The sequence below is a fragment of the Lygodium microphyllum genome, chromosome 1 (assembly GCF_053477565.2).
Source record: "Lygodium microphyllum isolate KBCC chromosome 1, Lygodium_microphyllum_v1.1.10, whole genome shotgun sequence".
Lineage (NCBI taxonomy): Eukaryota > Viridiplantae > Streptophyta > Polypodiopsida > Schizaeales > Lygodiaceae > Lygodium > Lygodium microphyllum.
In genome coordinates this window covers 64,273,803-64,294,278 of record NC_141135.1, presented here as the reverse complement: position 1 = coordinate 64,294,278, position 20,476 = coordinate 64,273,803, and the positions used below count along the sequence as shown (strand labels likewise).

The window sequence follows — 20,476 nt, the reverse complement described above, 5'->3', positions numbered from 1 at the left end:
GACTTGGCAGTGGGAAGTTGGCTTGCCCAGATGCAAAAGGAGGGAGGTTGTAAGCGCTGCACACAGCAGCCTCTGGAAACCCCAAAGCACTGCCTTTGGTCATGTGAGGAGGCGCAGTTCGTGTGGAGAGGAGCTTGCCGCATCCATGCTAGAAGGAATATGAAGGCCTCGTCAACAAGTCGTAGCTAAACCTTCGAGGTCCTGATTTAGGTGGTACCTGAAGATCCTGGGTATCAGTAGAAAAGATGACTGGTTGAAGACAGCCACCCCAAGAAAGTAGAGGATGGGTGAAGAACTTCATGTGGAGTAGGTTCCCCCTCTGAGGTGAGAGGTGGAGGAGCCCCCACTGAAGTCGAAGAAGAAGTAGATGCCCCCTCTGAGGGCAAAGAAATAGCATCCCCCTGTGATTCCCGCTCTGAAGTAGATAGGGAATCCAAAAACTCATGGATCACGGACTCCAAAATGTCTGATGACGAAGGAAGTACTGCCAGTCGTGCCAAAGAAGGTATCTGGGGTGCCGAAGAGCTCTCAGAGGTAGCCTCTCGGACCTGAGTAGGTGAGGGTGGGGAAGGGTGTGGCTCAGAATGAGGAAGAGGTGGGCAACAATCGTTTTCTCTCAGTGGAGCGGACTAGGTAGCCAAAGAAGAGGAAGAAGTTGAGTAGCCACTGTCTCTCGAAGGAGCGGACTGACGAGGAGACGGTATCAAACAATCACTGTCTCTCGATGAAGTGGACTGCAAAACCGTAGGTCGTGGAAGCCACTGTACCTGAAAATAAATGGGAGAAGACTACCGCTGGCATTGCGACAATCTCCAAGAGGTCGTAGCGCCAATCGATCCTCCATGTGCTCAAAAGGACTTAGTGCACATTGGATGTGTCTTATTGCCTTGAGCATAGTACTCTGATAACCGATGTAGAACAATCTCTGTGGCCCAAAAAGGAGAGGTGGCACAAGGAGTGCCTGGTGAAAGATGCATATACTCCGGGGGGGTGGGGAAAAAGGTCGAAGTCGACAGTCTTCAGTGGGATGACCATTCGTGCCGCAATAGGAACACCCAATAGACTAGCAATCTATCTGTGGAGACGCCATGGTACCGGTATGGCAACCTAAAGAAGGAAGAGGTTAGCCACCATGAACCACGAACCACAATGTCCGCCTCAAGGGGTGTGAGGATAGTGTGAAGCACGAACCGCAATGTCTGCCTCAAGAGGTGGAGGATGCGACTAGCAGTAAGAGGTTGCAACCAGTAAAAAAAACACATGCAAGGAGAGAGAGACTAAAAACGCAGGCAGTAGGTGAGAGAAAGACTAAAAACGTAGGCAAGACAGCCTGCAGGAGAGAGAAAGACTAAAAGCGCAGGCATGACAGCTTGCAGGAGAGGGAAAGATTGAAAACGTAGGCAGCAGGACTGTGATGACGTTGCAAACTATACGGCAGCAGGTCTACACAGGAATAGCAATCGCCTGACTGAAATCAGCTCCAAAATATCTAAAGAGGGCTGGAAATCAAGCACCAACTGATGGAGACAGCAATGGACAACTTCGGCTGAGATGTCCTCCACGAACGGGGTGTGGGCAGCAAGCTGAAACACCTGAAATCTGCAAAAACGAGATTGTTTTCTGAATGGAGAGTGATCAGCAATAGTTGCTTTGTTGTAAACAGCTGCAAACTACGGGTGGAAGACTAAAAACAGGCGCCAAACTGTAGATGACAGCAAGGGACAACTGAGACTACGATGTCCTCCGCGAAAGGGGTGTGGGCAGCAAGCTGAAAACACCTAAAACCTGCAAAAACGAGATTTTGATGCAGCGGAATAAGAAGAGAAGTGGATCCCGAACCCGCCACCGTTCTTTGCCTTCACTAGAGTGGAGGATCTTTGCTGGTGTTTGAGCAGATCCAGCTCTGATACCATGTCAAAAGATGATGTACCAGCGAGACAGTAGGGTTGGCGGGAAGAAACATGGAGTGAACTCGGCAAACATGGAAAAGAGAAGAGAAGAGAGAAGAAACTCTAATGAAGGGAATGATGGAGTTCTGAATCATGGAGTGAATGTGATACAAGGGAACAAGGGTGCCGTAGCACAAGGAAGATGATGAAGACAGCCATGAACCATGAACCGCAATGTCCTCCTGAAGGGTGTGAGGGTAGTGGAGAGGCTAGAGAGAAGAGGTGACGGATTGAATAAATAAGCCGTGAGGAATGAATGAGAGAGTGGCCTATAAATAAGCACAATCAGTCTAGGATGGCACCCCTTTTTGGGGCTGCAAACCCTAAATGCAAAACACAGAAACGCAAAAACGCAAACTGCGGGTGAAGGGTTTCTCAAAAATCTCTGGCATAACCAAGCCTAAACCAATCTCCTGAAGCTTAATTATAGCCAACTGCCCATCCCAAATGATGAAATTTCGAGACGAATCCAGCACAATCTCAAGATTCTTGCCTGCATTCATTTCTTGATTCCTGAAGTCAAATAACACACAATAGACATCAAATGCAACCTTGCTATTCATATAGAAGACGGATGATGTTGATTCCTAACATGAAACTTGTCAACTTCCTCATAGACTTGTGTCTTCCACTTTCTATCCAACCTCTTTTCTAGTTAGAGAGTACAAAGGGACATTCGTAGACTTAGCCCGTCGCATCATGCAAGCTACCCCTGCCCCCGAATGATCGTCGCACCACCTCCCACTGGACTCATCGCACCCACCCTGTCGTTCCATCCCCGTCGCCATCGCCAGACTCCCCTCTTGCCTACGGCCCGTAGCCTCCTGCCTCATCCGTCGCCTGGTCATCACAATTCACCCCCCCCTTCCTGCATCCCCATCTACCCATCGCTTGGTTGTCGCCCCCCTGCCTGTGCCTCCACCTATCCATTGCCCTGCCTATGCCCCTGCCCACCTGGCATCTGTCTGTCCGCTGCCCCTGCCTGCGTCCCCACCTATGGTCTTCTGCACCCGCCCTACTCGTCGACCCCGCCTGCGGTTCAGTGGTGCGCTCACCTTGCCAATCCCCCTACCCGTGGCGTGCTCACCCACCACCCCCCCCCCCCCCGCGCTGGCCCCGCCCCCTCCGCCTTGCAACCCATGGCCCCAACTAGCAGGCCCACCACTCGTGCCACCCCCACCACCCCACCCCCAGTTGCTCCCTTTCTCTGTAGCAACTTTCCCCCCACGGGTAGCAAGTAGTGTGATAGATAGGTTCTCAACACAATCACGCAATGGAAACCTCTGGTCAAACGCCGGTGCACTCTGCAAGTGCCCCCCAATCAAACACATTGCGCATCGTCCTCTCTGAGGAACGGCTCTTAGCCGTTCGTGCCACAGAGCTGGAGTTGAAAGAAACAATGATCTTCGGTCAGGTCGTAGGACACTCGCCATCGAGGGCCTAGCTTCGAGATCAGCTTCACTCCACGCTGCGCATTGGCATAGCGCAAATCACGAAAGCAGTCCTCATGGGCCAAGGATCTTCATGGTTCGACTTACCTCTACAGACGGAGCTCGTGAGCTAGTGGATAGCTCATCCTTTGCCTCCACGAAGGGGATCATCTACATGGTTCTCTAGTACAGCGGCTTCACAATGGAGACATTTGCACTCCAGAACAAGTTTCTTAGACATCCGATCACTTTACTTTTCCTCAGACTAGTGGTAGAGTACCGCTAGCTAGTGAAGGACTTTGGACGGCTCTTCTGCACAGTTCTTCCTGCCTCCTTCGCGGATGCAATGACAACTACACAAGTCCCAAAGGTATAGATGGCCGTGAAAGACACAAAGAGTATACCAAAGTTCCTAGAGATTGAGGCAGGAGGGCACTCCTTTAGGCAGCAAGTCATTGTGACTGGGCAACCAGGGCACTGCCTACGCTGCCATGACTTTGGGCATCAACCAGCAGATTGTATGCCCTTCGGAGCCAAGGCGGGCGGCTTTGCCGACAGGCCCGCAGGTGGTAAACGCTGACGGTTTTACACAGGTCCACAGACGACAGAGAGGGAGATCGCAAAGGGGGCCACAGTCAGCCCCTCAGACACAGTCACGGCAAGAGGGGGCAGGAGGGCGAGCGACAGCCCCCCCCCCCCCCCCGACAGAACACCCCATAGCCCTCCCTTGCCCGCCCCACCCGGCAGGACCACAGTCCCTCACATCCACCACCCGTACCACAGGCTACCTCACCCAAGATTCCACAACCCCCCACACCCACCCTCCCCCCCTTCCCATGGATACCCCACTGACCCTAGCCCATAGCCCCCCTGTCCAGGGCCACCAGGCCCCCCCCCCCCCGGTACCCGCCACGTAACCTCGACCACCCCACCATCCCTCGATCTTCCTTCCCCCCACCACCTCCCCTGCCGATCAACCCCCCTGATCTGCACCCAGTATAGGTGATTCCCCCCCCTGCCCATCCCCCATCTTTCGACAAGAGGTGAGCCACATACGCCTACATCCTCCTCTCACCAACAACCTTGCCCCCCCCTCCCCACATAGCCACCAACTCATCTGTCCCTACTACTCAACATACTTTCCCGAGACGAGCGCAACTATTACCCCAGGAGTTTTTTCATAGTGGTCCGCGGTCCTACCTAAGAGTTGCAGAGCGCAGAGAGTTCCCACTACCTCTAGAAGTGGGGATCTTCGTGGTACGCAAGTCAAGAAGTGGCAAGGTCCATCTATTAGCACCACCGGATGGACCAAACTATGCCTTCTTCCTTCAAACCTCTCACTCAGGGGATTGGACGATGACACAAATAGAGAAGGAAGTGAAAAGTCAAGTAGTGGACCACATCTCCGAGTGGATGGGAGGAGGACTAGCACTGTTTTCACAGCAGTGGCTAGGTTGCATGATGGACATCAACTGGTGGGCCGGTGCCAAGGTCCCACACTTGAGCATTATCTTTCGAGCCCCTCCACAGTGGACAGCCCCGATGGATGTGATCAAGTGGCCATTGGCACACACTGCCCGTTTCTACCAGTATACAAAGTCACGACTAGCTAATAGATGCCCTAGTGGTACCATCTGGAGCATCTATCACCCCCATGGTCCATCCAAGGGCCACCATGGGGGATTCGAGTTCGCCAACAAGCCTACAGCAAAGCATATTCGCATGCCCCCATAGCTCTTCCTCTTCATCAACAACTTCCACACCGAACAGATGCCTATTCAGTCAGTCATAGGTTTTCCTATGAGCTTACATCTTGCATCCTAGAATGTGAATAGTCTCCACTATAGTGGGGCACGTGGTTCCAGCAAGTTGATTGTTCGACAGGAGTTGCAGCCGGCCCTTGCTAGACGGATTGACATCCTACTTTTGCAGGAGCACAAGCTCACCCCCGCCCAGGCCTATCAAGTAGGGAAGGTACTCCCAGGCAATTCACACACTTACTAGGAATACGCCATCGGTGCCCACGACAGGAGTGGAGGCGTATGCACCTCTATTGGCTCGAACCTTACCGACTGTGTACGTGATCAAGGGGCGATTGTGGCAGGGGGCCTCTTTGGATCAGGTTGGATATTGGGGACTCGTGCCTCGAAGTCGTCAATGTCTATGCCCATACGGAGGTTAGGGCACGCAGTAGGTTCTGGGTGGAGATCACAGCAGCCTGCAGGACTCCCAGAGGTGGACTCCTGGATTGTTGGAGGAGACTTCAACCACCTAGAGGCCCTAGAGGACCAACAGGACACGGGCAGAAACTACCAGGGTATGGCAGGGGAGAAGCAGAAGGCATGGGAGGTCTTTCTCCTTGCAGTAGAGCACGCGACACCTGGAGGGACCCACCTTTCTACAGGAGGGAGAGGTTATTGGACTTCTCTCGGGGATACAGGCAGCTGCACAGCGTTTTGTTAGAGCGGCTTGGACAAGTTCTATGTGGGAGAGTGAGGGTGTTCTCGTGGAGGCCAGGTAGGGCACTGTGTCTGATCACTACCCGGTTCTCCTGACACTTGATCCCCCAGTTTCAGCCCTAGACACGTTCCTGTCGGATCCCTGACTCGATCTACAAGAGGGAGGAGGTGAAGAGGCAAATTGAGCAGCTCTAGACTAGGGAGTGGGATAGGAGGGACACGATCGCAGAGAAGGTTGCAAAAGTCTTAGCCGAGTCGAGCAGGATGTGCTAGGAGGCAGCCCTACAGACCAGGCAACAGAGCTGGGAGGAGAAGAGAGCAATGCGACGAGACCTAGCAGCCATGCAGAGACTTCTCTAGGAGGCACCAGGGGACCCCACTCCACACACAGGAGGTGTGCGCTCGGGCAGCCCTCACTGGCCTGGAGGACAAGTGCCTTAAGTTTTCCTTCCGTACCTCAACAGCTTTTTGGCACTAAAGAGGGGCATGATGTGTAGAAAGTTTTTCCAGGTGCATCAGCCTCGAACTTCAAGAGATCAGATTCGCAGCCTCCGGGATCAATATGGGAGAATTCGCTCTAGCCCAAATGAGGTGATGGAGATTGCCAAAGATTACTACAGACACCTTTTCTAGTAGGAGGAGGCAATATTAGCCAGGGGATAGGGTTGTAGACAGCAAGTTTCCGACCACATCCCGTCCCTAGTCACAAAGGAGATGGGTCGCTCCCTCCTAGACCCCTTCACAGAGAAGGAATTAGAGAAGGCTTTCCATGCACAGGACAGGCAGAAATGCCCGCGAGAGGATGTTCTTTCTAAGGCCTTCTTTGCTACCTACTGGGAGGTGGTGAAGGACCCCCTACTACTGGCCTTTCAAGAGACCTTCAGCTCAGGATGGATGCCAAGGAGTCTATCGGAAGGTCTTATCAGTCTCCTCCCCAAAGGGGGAGACTGGTTGGAGCTATCCCAGTGGAGACCGATCACCCTGTTGTCAATAGCCTTCAAGGCATTGGCAAAGATGATTGGTAGGTGACTCCGCCCTTTGCTTCTAGACATCATTCATGACAAACAGACAAGCTTTGTCCAGGATAGAAGCATCCTAGACAATGTCTTCACTTTCTTTGAGGCGACAGAGTGGGCTCAACACAGTGGTCAGGGATTGGGGGTTCTACTCCTGGGTTTCGAGAAAGCCGATGACAGGGTTGACTGGGACTTCTTAGAGGGCACCATGGTAAGGTTAGGCTTTCCCTAGGCATGGATCCGTGGGGCCTCCGCACTTTACAGATCAGCTACCAACAGGATTCTTATAGGTGGTAGGTGAGGGGAGGAGTTTTGGCTGGAGAGATCGGTCCAACAGGGTTGGCCCCTAGCCCCGTATCTGTTCCTACTCCTTGTGGAGGCGATGTTGCAGTTCTTCAGGTCACGTGCAAGTGGGCTACGTGGCCTCCAACTTCAAGTGAGAGAGGAGACGAAGCTGCTAGACTCAGAGTATGTAGATGATACAGCACTATACATAGAGGACGATGAGCTGATGCTGGAGAGAGTGAGAGTAGCTCTTGAGGTGTTCTGCACAATAGCGGGAGCAAAAATCAGCTGGCGAAAGTCAGTTGGTTTCCCGACGAACCTGGACTCCAGCACGGAGTGGGACGTCCACTTGGGATTTAGATAGGTGTTGCAGAGGGCAGACCATCCGTTACCTAGGATTCCAGGTGGGACTCGACATCACTCCTACCAAGCAAATTTTTCCAATCCTCGACTCTATTCGAAGGAAGTTGACCTACTGGAGTACAGCTTGCCTTTCCCTAGCGGGCCGAGCCCTAGTGGTTAACCAGGTCCTAGCAACGGCTTGGTACATCGCCTCGTGTTGGTGTTTCTCTTCATCCTGTGTAGTGCAGCTTTGCCGCCTGGTGCGGAATTTTCTATGGGTCGGGTCCGACAATTCCAAGGACTCCCAAGCCAAGGTGGCATGGGCGACCAACGCCCAGTATTGGTCAGAGGGAGGGCTTGGGATCATAGACCCAGAGTATCAGAGTCTGGCCCTTTTGGGCAAGCAAGTAATCCACGGTCTCACATCAGGAGGGCAGACATGAAAGGTCCTATTGCAGGAGGGTCTCCAGGAGTGTAGACCGAGGCTTGGTGGTGATTGGAGACCGTCCTTGAGATGGATCTTCACGACACCCCAAATCACGCCCCCCAAATCCTCCTTCCTACGCAACTTACTTTCTATGTGGAAGGGCCTTTGTAAGGCCCTAATTCGGAGCCCCCCAACATGTCAAGAGGACAAAGACCCCGCTAGCCAGTGATCTAGAACCCCCAGGTCAAAGATCGGGAGGGGATACAGATTGGCAAGCGCCCCCACATCCAATGGGCTGGCTGGGAGGCCGACCCGGCCTGTACCATCAAGACATGGTGGGAGGTGTACAGGCTAGTGGATCAAGAGGTGTCACAGCGAGCATCACGATACCAGAGAGGAGTGGAGTTGACGAGACGGGAGATTGAGACAGCAATACCTCAGGAGTGGCTTGATCCCCCGATATGAGAGCCGGTAGAGCCGGGTGAGGTATGAGCCGCTAGGTTTTCACCAACAGGCATCCCCCGATACGAGAGCCGGTAGAGCCCGGTAAGGTATGAGCCGCTAGGTTTTCACCAACAGGCATCCCCCTATTGGTGGCAAGTAGCGTGGGCAGCACCCCACATGAGACTTTCTTCACCGTGCAGGAGGAGGGGTGTCTTGTCCTTGACATAGGTAGCAGGATGAGGGGTTATGTGTCCTTTCGTGGAGAAGGATTCGTATGGTTGACCTTCAGGGGAAGACATGGCGTCTAGACCCTTATGTGTTCTAGGAGGAGCTCCGGGAGTAGCACCTCTCGATTTGGGAGGGCAGGCCACTTGATGACCTGGAGTGGGACTTGGAAGAGTGGCTATGGCCGACCACTGCAGTCACTAAGAAGCCACCAAGGTTCCTAGAGTACAGAGCCAAGATTGGCAGACACGTACTGATGCAGGAGGACATGGACTGGGCGCCTTTGCGTAGCAGGTACTGGGTGGAACACAGTATTACGGATGCTTTCCGACGGACTTTCTAGCGCCGCCTATGCGACAGTTGGAGGCTGAGGAGGATTTCATATTTTGTATAGCTATTGGCACATGGAGGTCTGGCGGTGGGGAGTTGGTTAGTCCAGATGCAAAAGGATGGAGGTTGTAAACACTACACACATCAAGTTCTAGAAACTCCAAAGCACTACCTTTGGTCATGTGAGGCAATGCAACTCGTGTGGAGAGGAGCATGCTTCATTCTCCGCTGTATAGCACCCAGCCTGGGATGTATCTCATGGGGAGCTTTCTGCTAGCAGGCACTCAGTCAGGGCCATCATCTTTTGTATGAGGCCCGGATGCAGGACATGATCTTCATCATTGAGGATGGGTCTTGCACAATGGTCAGTTTGGAGGCTCTACCCATCTGCCAGGTATTGGAGCCCACAGCAGACCGTTCTGAGGTATGGGAGATCGTAGCGAGTCTTACTAGATGGCACATATGGAAGGCGCAGTGTCAGGAGGTCTTTGGCAGGGAAGACTTTCAGTACAGGAAACTTTGGCAGAGCTCTAGACCTCCATCATCCACTCCCTCCGCGGCCCATGGGACCAAGTGCAAGGCAAGTCTCGAGCTCATCAAGAGCTCTGTTTTCATTTCATGCGCACTTGGGGTGGCCAAGACCTGTTTTTCATGATGCAGGCAAGCAGCCCCAAATGGCGTACATCCCCCCCCCCTCCATGGCTTCTGGCCCCCATCCCCCCTAGACCGCCCTGAGAGGCTTGTATACTTGATATATCTGTGACTCTGCATCAGCTCCAGCTAGTCTGTTGACCATGAGCACTTCTTTGTATTCAGGATTTTTTCTGAAGTAATACAATTAGACACACTTTATTTGCAAAAAAAAAAAAGTTAGAGAGTACAGATGCATTGAGATTTTTTTTTTTCTGAATGTGAAATAAAGTTTAATGTACAATTCAACCTCCAAGAATATTTTGTACCCCTTCCTAGGCTCCAACACAGTGCCTTCCCATACATACACCTCTTAATAATGAGTCTTGTACAAAACAAGCCCACTACAAGAAGGATAGTAGTCTACCAATAGTCTTGGTTCTCAAGAAGGTTAGTAGCATACTCATGGTCTCTGCAAAATGGCTCATCTGGCATGCTCCTAAAAGCTTTTAGACTTGTGGTCTGAAAAAGAGACTAGATATTCTTTTCACATCAAGTTCTGACAGACTCGGCTCAGCCAAAAAATGTCAGCACATGTTTTCCAAAATAAATCTTGACCCTAACTTCAAATGCAAGCTTTCTTCTTGTTCTAGACATCATGTCCTTTAAACCGCCACCCTTTCTTTTGTATATTTGTTTCATATTGTTCACCTCTTAAATTTTCTACCACAAATTGGGCATGGGGAAAAAACCTGAAAATCATCTCCAACAGGAAGATTATGAAATGTGAGCTGCTCATCAATTGTGCAGGACTTTCTGTCTTCTTGGACCATTTTTTGTTGAAGGCATGTAATCTCATTGATATATTTAGATGATTGTAAACTTAATGTGAAGGTTTGCTGGTGCTGTTGAACACTAGGCTTTGTGCTCAAGGTAATCCAAGTTGTTTCTGAGTATTTTGAAAACCCTGTTTTCTCCATTATCTTTGCATGCAGTTGTTCATTTTCATAGAGTACCAATAACGATGAAACCTGTAAGGAGAGCAGTGGAGAATTTATATAATTAGATAGCATCATGTCTGTCTAAGCTCAAATTCGTGTATTTCAGCATACATGAAAATACTTACATTAAATGGAAATTTAGTAAAATATGTTTCTGTCAAGCTCGCATCTTCTAAACCTAGAAAAGTGCCGTTATCGTTCTCTTGTCTAATTGGCTCAGCAGACCCATCCATACCACTTCCCATGCTAAGTAGCTTCTGCATCCGCTCCTCAGGAGTCAAAAGCTTTTCTTTCCAAAGTGCCATTATCATCCTGCAAGGTTGCAAAAATGTCTACTTTCTGAAAATCTCTAGCGAATTGACACTTTTGTAGAAAAGCATAAGGGAATGTACTTGTAGACTTGTCAGTTCACCACACTATAAACAAGACAACAGACAACTTGGTGTTCACAGCAAAAATAGTGCAACAAGTCCATCCTGCATTTGGGTGTCTTGCTGATCTGATCTGGCATTGTGTATGACATTCATCTCACTGAAGATGGTATTGGTTTCTGAGCGCTGGTGTGCAAGAAGCCAAGCACAAAGACACATGTTTCTTCAAAGACTGGTGCAGATCACTTTCACAGATGGACATGTACATCCTGCACAAATCCCCATCCGCCTCCTGAAGCTGTGAGCAAAGGGTGCTGCCGAATTTCACAAACATGAAAATTTAGAAAAATCCCAAGGTTTTCAATGCACTGTTTTCCTCAAGGGCAGAAACTGTTGTCAATCTTCTATAATATGCAAAGCAGATGCATCATGTCACATCCCAGTAAGAAGTAGGACAAGTCGGCCTGGTAAAATCTCAGAAGTTGGGAATAGCTGATCATGGACAATCTGAGTTTCTCAATCAGCAATGGCTTGCAGGTGATTCTTAATCATGTTCTGAGTAATTTCTCACATCGCTCTCAACAGCCTTCTATCCTAATAGTAAGAGATGCATGATTATAGATTGTAGAAGTTTTCTAAGCATATATGCCTTGTTGTTTTGAGAAAGTCTCAGATAGAATATTGTAGTTTTGAGATGCATGATTATAGATTGTAGAAGTTTTCTAAGCATATATGCCTTCTAGTTTTCAGAAAGTCTAAGATTTGTCAGAAAGTATATACACCTACTCAGAACAGGATTAAGATTCTAAGAACAGGATTAACATGAATTTTTCAGAAATCTACTAAGATTCTTAATCCTGTTTTGAGTAGTTTTCAAAAAGTCTAAGATTTGTCAGAATGTTTTGAGAAAGTCTCATAAGAAAGTCATGTCATACTTGTTAAGATTCTCAATGAAAAACTACTTACCCATGGTAAATATCATTCATATAAGAATCTGAAGCACTGATCATGCCTTTTATCCAGCAGAAATCCTTAAAACCCCATCTACATTGTTTTAAAACTAGAGAAGACAAGCTTAGCTCCTATAACCCTCTGTCTAGAGCAGCCTCCATGTCTAGAGGCTCCCGCTCAAGCTGTTCATCATTCAGCTATACTATTGTAAGTTCTTGTGGCTGGAAAAGATGTGTGAAAGTCCGGGCTGTTGCCAACTCGAACACTCAGTTGATTCTCCTCCTAGGTAGGGTCAGGACAGATGAGGTTCCCAGTGCAATGAAGCTCCATCATTCATTCGGTTTGCAAGCTATCGTACCTACTCACCGGACTAATGCCAATGTCATGCTTGTTCACTCTCTTGGCTAATATTATAAGGGTAGGTGTTGTGTCGTATCTTAGATTAAAAAACGCAGCTGTAGGGGATCTTCAACTAACACAAGCCGATGACCTCAGGAACAGCTTGCTCAACATTTTTTCTCCTTGCTCCAACATATCGGAGGCCTATATATCTATCATCCTATGATTATGGGAAGCACTAAAAACATAAGCCATGCCAACAAGGAGTTGGGAAAGGGAGAAACTAAGAGTCCTCACAAAACAACAATTTGAAACCATCAATTGATCAGAAGGAAGAGTGACCATTGATGAAAGCAATTTTACCAATAGGGGCCGCTCTCACACGTCCGGATTCTTCTGCCAACCTCAATCATCCTATCTATTGTGTGAATCGTTTGCTTAATAAGCACGAACTCAATTACTTCACAAACAAGCGAGATGCATAGCCATCGTGCATGTTTGCTTAAAATTTCACCATTATCTTTTGAACTCATTTCATTGTTATTTTGGATCACCAAGCTTTAAAATGATTATTTCAAAAATGAGATGGTTGCACCTTTTGCATGAATTTAATTTTGAGTTATGGATCCATAATCAAGGAAAACACCACAACATGGTTGATCACCTTAGTCACATCACAAGCACAACGGCACCATCATGTGAAGGTCTCGACTCTGATTTTCCACACCACATTTTCCTAGATCACTTGTTCAATTTTCGAAGTGGACATAGTATCGACTTGGTACAAGGATATAGCAAACAGATTGGCACATGGCTCATTCCCACCCCAAGCTCTACACAAGACAATTGTTGTCTTCTACTCAGGAGCTAACCATATCATTTCAGTAGCAAACAACTTTACTGTTGAGGCCCAAACACGATTCTTGTACCCCCAAGAAGTTGAAGTAATTGTAGCATTTTCCCATTCTAATCCTAGACTTATCCCATGACATTGTGAGAGTGCACAATGGAAAGAGGAAAGTGAACACAGAGAGGAAGGAGACCAAGAGAGAACACAGGTGAGAGAAGGAACAATGAGACTGTAATGGCTGAAGGTACAAGGCTGCAACAATCAGCCCCAACATGCAGCTCTATGCATCAATGTGGGCACCAAATGGTAGCAAGGGGATGAGAGAATGAGGAGGGCTAGCTGATCACGAAGAATCAATGATGGATAATGAGTGGGAGGGCATGCCGCCTATATATAGGCAAACTAGGGTCACAACTAGTGATAAAGTAGCCAGGTCCAAATAGGGTGCCCAAGGCTGCCAAAGTGCCCAAAAAATAAATGCACAAATTTGCCCTCCATCTTAAGTTCCTAAAGCACATAAAATGACAAAGTCCAAACAAACACAATGTCAAAGCTCTTAATATCCTCATCTGACTCAAACTAAGGCTCACAGGTAGGAGATGACCACACAAGACACACGTGACTACTAACACCCCCTCTCACATCTTGGATGTGGCACAAGGCCAAAGGAGATGCGTATTCGAGGGTGGAAAAAAGAGTACCAATGGCGATGAAGTTCATCGATGTGAAGAATGCAAGGTAAGTAGCAAGAACCCCTCTCCATATAAAAAACTAATCAAACGGAAGGCAAATAAAGGGCAATGGAAACGGAGAGGCCTCGAGCGGATCACTCCTGAAAACTTGGATGGGTGAACCAAGCCCCAAACCCAACAGGGACTATTAAAGGTGCCATAAGCTGCATAGAAACAACAGGGGCCAAGGGCCAAGCGGCAAGGATGGTGGCTCGATGAGGAAGAAAAGAGGTGGCCGCATAAAAGAAAGGCCCAAGACTAGAAACGTTAAGAAAACTCCTCTCACAATCTTGGGAAGCCCTCTCTAAAACACAAAGGGCCAAGAAATCCACAAGTGCATCATCAAGATTGCCCCCTCTAAAAGGGATGGGAGATATGAGGAAACCAACAAAAGAGATGCTCTTGTGGCCTAGTTAGCCACCACTTCGATGCAGGAGAAGGCAAACGAGTCCAAGCATGAAGCACGTCGACCTCCACCCTTGGAGCCGATACATGGCCCACATGATATCCTCGGAGCTAAAGATATCCTATCAAGCACTTACAAGGTTGATGAGCCCTCCTACATTGATAATGAGCCTCTATTGAGCTCCTCGGTCATCCATGCAGTCAACTCTTCAGTGAGACCCTCGTCCACCATTGGTAGAAACTTCCCCACTCTTCCTAGAATCCCTCGGAGCTAAAGATATCCTATCAAGCACTTACAAGATTGATGAGCCCTCCTACATTAAGAATGAGCCTCTATTGAGCTCCTCGGTCATCCATGCAGTCAACTCTTCAGTGAGACCCTCGTCCACCATTGGTAGAAACTTCCCCGCTCTTCCTAGAATCCCCAATGGCAATTATGTGGCTTAGCCTAATGATGGACAGCATGGGTTAAATGGCTAGCATGAAAATCATGGATATCATGCTATTAATGGCTAGTATTGTCGCTATCACTAGCAATTGCCGAGACCCTACGAACCGCTTATCAAGTCAAGTGTTTCAAGCGAGTGGCAATGGCTACCTCTCACATAGCCATGCATGCTTGGGGGATTCGATGGAACCTGTGTGATAAATAGTGCACAATGAAAAATAGCTATGACAACAGCCTCGAGGCCTTGCACAATGGAAGGGGGATGGAGCATAGATAGCCCTCTCTTTGTCCAACGTGTCATAAAAGTGGCTCTTATAGAATAATCCTCAATAAAGACCGCCGGCTTGGTGAAAACAACATAGATCCCGAATCTAGGAAGGCCATAAATTGAGAGGAAAGGGAAGCCCAATTTCGAAACATGTAGGACCTCAAAAATGGAGCTCGATGAACGGTCAAGCAATAGGACAAGGTGCCAACACTACTAATAGGTACCAAAGAGATGTCATCAGCAGTGACGATAGCCTTTGATGGACAGAGATCCTGCAACAAATTACCTCGAGTCATCATATGACTCGATGCACCACTCTCAATGAGCCAAGGTTGCTCAAAAGACGAGATAGTCAAAGAAGGCTTCTCCACCTGATAAATGTGTAGAAACACAGACTTCGTGGTAATGGCAAGTGACAAAATAGAGGTAGACGAAAGCTCCGATGTAGATCAACTCTTCGCTCCCAAACAAAGGTGAGAGTATTCCCTCCAACACTTCTCCTCGAGGTGTGAGGTCTTTCCACAATGAGGACACATGGGATATCCTTGATGCTTCCCCACAAGATCTGTATCAAAGTCAGAAGATGACTCCAAATTCTTCCTCTTTTCTTTCTTCTACTTGGCTTGTTCTATATTTGGAGATAAAGCTGCATAAGCATGGCCATGTGCATGGGCTCTGCAAGAATTTGTCTCGCTATGACGCGCATCCTGGTCAAGCATCAATGGGACTAGCTCCTCCCAAGTGAGTCTCCCAACTATGAGAAGTGAGAAGACTGGTATGTAACACATTATATGTTGGTGATAGAAGATGTGAGAGAAGTGTCACAGTTAGGTCCTCTGAAGAAATGTTCGTACCAAGGAATGCAAGCTCATCCTAAAGCTCCTCCATCCTCTAAATGTGACCCATCATCATGAGGGAATCTACGACAAAAAGTTTTCATAGCTTCAACTCAAGAGACAATAGATGCCCAAATATCTAGATCTAGAAGAGAGATGCCAATCTCCTCCAAATCTATACAACACTGCAGATACGTCTAACATGAATGAGCACAAAATCTCTACAACTCAAAAAAAAAAACAAGAAGAAGCAGGCTCTAGCATTCAACTAATCCCATAAAGCTACTAAATCCGTGGTCACACCATCATGAGGATCCATGGTAGGTTTAGGTATAGGAACAATAACAAAATCCCAAAGGTCACAATCATCAAGGAGACACTCCATGCAACGCGACCATAGAGGGTAGTTCATCCCATCCAACTTGTCGAATGTGGGTAGAGAGGGTAGGACTGGCACCTACTTAGGAGATGCCTTTAATGTTGATCAAGGACTTGAAAACCCCATAAGAATAGAGTGGAAAAGAGAGCGGGCAGAAAGAGGGAGCAGTAAAGGCAGACGAAAACAGGTCTTCAGCCTGTAATTGCAGCCAATCCAAGTGCTAGTAAAGAACCAGGAATGCCTGGAAAGGGTGAACCTGCAATAAACACAAATCTTCCCTGCTGCAGGCCTGATTGAGAGTCCACCCAGAACCAATAACAAGCCGCCCAAGTCACAAAAGACCAGCCAATATGAAACGCAACAAAAAAAAGAGTCTCTCTGCCTGAAAACAAGCTGCCCAGCCTGTAGAGGTGCAGCCTAATATGCAAAGGACGTGGAGATGCCTACGTGAGGTGACACTTGGCTGCTGCAGGTCTGTCCTCACTAAATGCAGCACAAAGGTAGTCCACCTACTTGGAAAAGAAGCCGATATCGAGAGAAAAGAAACACACTCACTAGGTCAGCAATAATGTCAAAAACATTGAATAGCTACCACCCAGGAGGAATGATGGCCTGCCCAAAAAAACGCAAACCAAAGAAACCTGCCTGCACTGAAATGCAAGCAGTAAATGTTAAAAGTGGTCACAGGTTATTTATGGGCACTCTTTTTATTCTTTATTTGGTAATTGGCCATCCTATTTTATGGTAGGACAACTCCTTTATTTTTGTCTATAAAAGGAAGGAGTGTGACTACAATCCACAATCCATTCATGTACTTGCAAATTCTTGGTGTGGAGAGAGGGAGCTTCTAGAGTGTGTGAACCGGTGCTCAACCATTGAGCTCTTGTCATACTGGATTCCTATTCCCAGTTACATCTTGTGCATTGTATCTTTCATTGATCTTGTGTCTTTCATTATTCTGCTACATGTTTTGCTCTTCTAACAATAAATGGTTCTACCCTGCAAATAACAGTAGCCACCAAGTAATGATAACACCGCCCAACAAGGGTAGAAGGCCTCAAACTGAAACACAAGGTGTAGAAGGCTGAAATAGACTACGCTGGTTTGAAACACACATCTGTAGCAATTCCAAGATGGCGCCAAGTTGGCTAAAGATCCGAACAGGACACTCCTCTTCAGACTACGGCTCCTACATGTGGCTCTGATACCATGTAAGAGTGGACAACAAAAAGAGGATATTGAACACAGAGAGGAGACAAAGAGAAAACACAAGTGAGAGAAGGAACAATGTGACTACAATCTCTGAAGGTACAAGGCTAGAATAGTCAGCCCCAACACGCAGCTCTACACGTCAGTGTGAACACATAATGAGAGTGGGAGGGCAAGCCACCTATATATAGGCAAACTAGGGCCACAACTATTAATAAAGTGGCCAAGCCCAAATAGGGCACCCATGACAACCAAAAGTGCCCAAAAAGAAATGCACAAATGTGCCCTCCATCTAAAGTGCCTAACGCACATAAAATGACAAACAAGTACAATGTTAGAGCTCCTAATGTCCTCATTTGACTCAAACTAAGGCTCACAAGTAGGAGATGACCAAACAAGACACACGACTACTAACAAATATTGCATTTAAAATCTTACAATCTTGTCTGCAGTGGCCCAACTTATTCCAAGATTACAAGCACTTGAAAAGAAATACTCATCTTCAGATAACAAACACAATCATACAACAAACTAACAAAGAATACAATTAAGATAAGGGTAGCAAAGACAATGAACACTGAAGAAGATAATGAATGAATATATGTACAATGTTCAATGCAGTAAACACATATGCAAAGGTAATATATTGGCCCTCAAACTCTCGTGTCTAACGGACAAAGGCAAAGAGTATGAACAGGAAACTATATCATACTCTGATGGATCCCGAAATGTAGCAGACAGCCTCTTGAGATGTCAAGTAGCAGCAAAAGCAACTCAAGAGGGGCTAGATCATGTCTGATGGAGGAGTCAGGGGCAGAATCAGTAAAACATGGACTAGATGATCACGTGGCAGCCGGGCAAGAGGCAGGAACAGCAAAACGCAGATCTAGCTAACACATGGCAATGCTGGCACGACAAACACAGGGTCTAGCAACAATAGAAAGAGGATAAATGCACGCTAGAACACAATCTGCAGCAGTAAACATGGCTGTTTTGGAGATGACAGCAGGCTGGAAACAGTCACCAACAGCATTAGGGGGCTGGACAACAGGCGCCGAGCCAACCACTCTGACTAAAAAGGGATAGATGCGCACAAATGCAAACCTACAACAATAGAATGCTCATGCATTGGATAATGCAAAGGGCAATGCAAATCATCATGCTCATGCAAAAGGTTATGCAACAGTGCCACTTGGACAGTGCCTTCCCAGGGGAATTGTGCACTTGCCTAAGCACCCTTTTACAATCAACAATCATAATCATCCTAATGTATGGATAAAGATACAGCATTATAGCTTGGTACATATGGACTGCGAGATGTAGCCAGGTCATTGATCTTCAGGATATACCCACTGGGGAGTCTTTATCGAGGATTTGGATAGAGATAGTCGGCACTCCGTGTGGGAGATGGGAGAGGTTGCAGGGTAGCTCTGAGAGGATGAGAAAGAAAGAGAGGCTTTTGTATCTTTGATGTACTTAGCTACTCTTCACAAAGTTTCTTGTACTTTGTATTTACCTTAGGGGGCTTTCTCCAAGGTGTTATTAATAGAATTCTCCTTTCTTGGAAAACAAAAATATTCAAAATCTTGTAAACCGCCCCCCTCACCATAAAATGATGGAAGGAGAAGTAAGCACCCCCTCCCTACCCAAGATATCAATGTCGATGGGAAAAGGAGAAGCACCCAAGAAAGAAGAGAGAATAGCATGTCCAGCAAAAAACTAGTGAAATGAATGTTACACTTATCGTGTTTCTCCTAAGTTCTGGTGTGAAGACTCCCTTATCTCCCACGGGTAATTTTTAACTTCTAGCTCGAGAAGGGTTTTTTCCTATGTGAACACACATTAGTGGATGTGGTACTTAGTACCTTAAGGATTGTGCTTTCATTCATTCTCACATAGTGGATGTGACCTTCCAGCACTATTTTATCTCTTGTTGTTTAGTTGTTTACTGAGTGTGTGTAAGTGTATGCATGCTGCTAAACCCTAACCTAACACTGGTATTTAAAAGCCATACCTATCAGCCACCACCACTTTGCTCACGCGCCACCATAGCCGTTGTTAAGTCATGAGCTCAACTGCTCTCCTTCTTCTCGATCTATGTGCCACCTTCACTTTGAGCTCAACTACCTTCTACATGTATACACTAGCGACATTAAGGCTTTGTCTGCCCCGTCATGCCCATCCAACAAGCACCATGAGGCCCGAATCTGCCTTATGCACCCATCAAGCTTGAATCTACTATCTCTTGCCCGTCAAACTGCCAACAGTTGCACGCCACATCGCCTATCTGGCCTGCTTTCGCAGTTGTTGGATTGATCATGCCTACTTGACACTTCCATCCACGTGTGACAAACAACTCGTGTGCCTGCAGCTCACATAGGGTTGTCCACGTCCGACAGACGGGTCAACTTGTCCGACCCGTCCAATCCCATCCACCATGTCTTGTCCGAACCCATCCCACCTAATCCCTGCCTAACTGTGCCCTACCTCCCATACACCAAACAGTTTTCCCCCTTTTTTGCGCTTTCTTTTCTTGTTTTCTTTCTTTTCTTTCTTCTTTCTCTCTTCTCTATTCTTTTTTTTCTCTCTATTCTTTTATTTCTTTCTTATCTTTCTTTTCTTTCTCTATCTTTTCTTTCTTCCACACAAAGACTCAAGAGGAAAGTTTAAAGATTAAACTAACAAGTTTAAAAACTCTCTCTCTCTCTCCCCCCATAGCTTTGGGCACTCTAGAGTGATAGTGTGCACACATACAAATCCAAGATCCCCATCCCAAATTGTGGCTCTTTTGACACTTTAGTTATGCCCACACTACTCTATGGAGCAACCATTTGGGGCCCAAGCCTTTATCATATTAGAGGGGCGCCTCTCATGGACTGCAATGGACCTGAAGCACAACATTATGATGGCTGGGAACATATGGAGAGACCACAGGTCATGATGATAGCATGTATGATAAGGGTGAAAGCCTCAGTACCACAAGAGATCATCCAAGCAGAATTGGATGCAACAGCCATGGAAGTGGAGGCACTATTCCAAGCAATCACCTTGCTCCAAAGGATATGGCAGCTCCCTAAAGACCGATACCCTAGGCTACCTTTGGAGTCTTCAAAGCAACTTGCAACAAAGGGAGATAGAAAGTGTTGGTATG

General features: G+C 47.5%; 1 protein-coding gene across 3 annotated transcripts in view; it reads right to left on the bottom strand.

Annotated features, from left to right (window-relative positions):
- The window catches only part of LOC148041198 (C2 and GRAM domain-containing protein At1g03370-like), a 189,018-nt gene that overhangs the window by 12,558 nt on the left and 155,984 nt on the right, over nucleotides 1-20,476 (bottom strand). For 2 of the 3 annotated variants that reach the window (XM_087677888.1, XM_087677896.1), the window contains exons 7-8: nucleotides 10,664-10,850; nucleotides 10,290-10,568 (exon numbers count right to left, since the gene is read on the bottom strand). In XM_087677888.1, the coding sequence (XP_087534014.1) occupies nucleotides 10,290-10,568; nucleotides 10,664-10,850 (466 nt within the window). Of the gene's footprint in view, nucleotides 1-10,289; nucleotides 10,569-10,663; nucleotides 10,851-20,476 lie in introns of those variants that run through there. The other variant, XM_087677905.1, reaches the window with a different exon arrangement.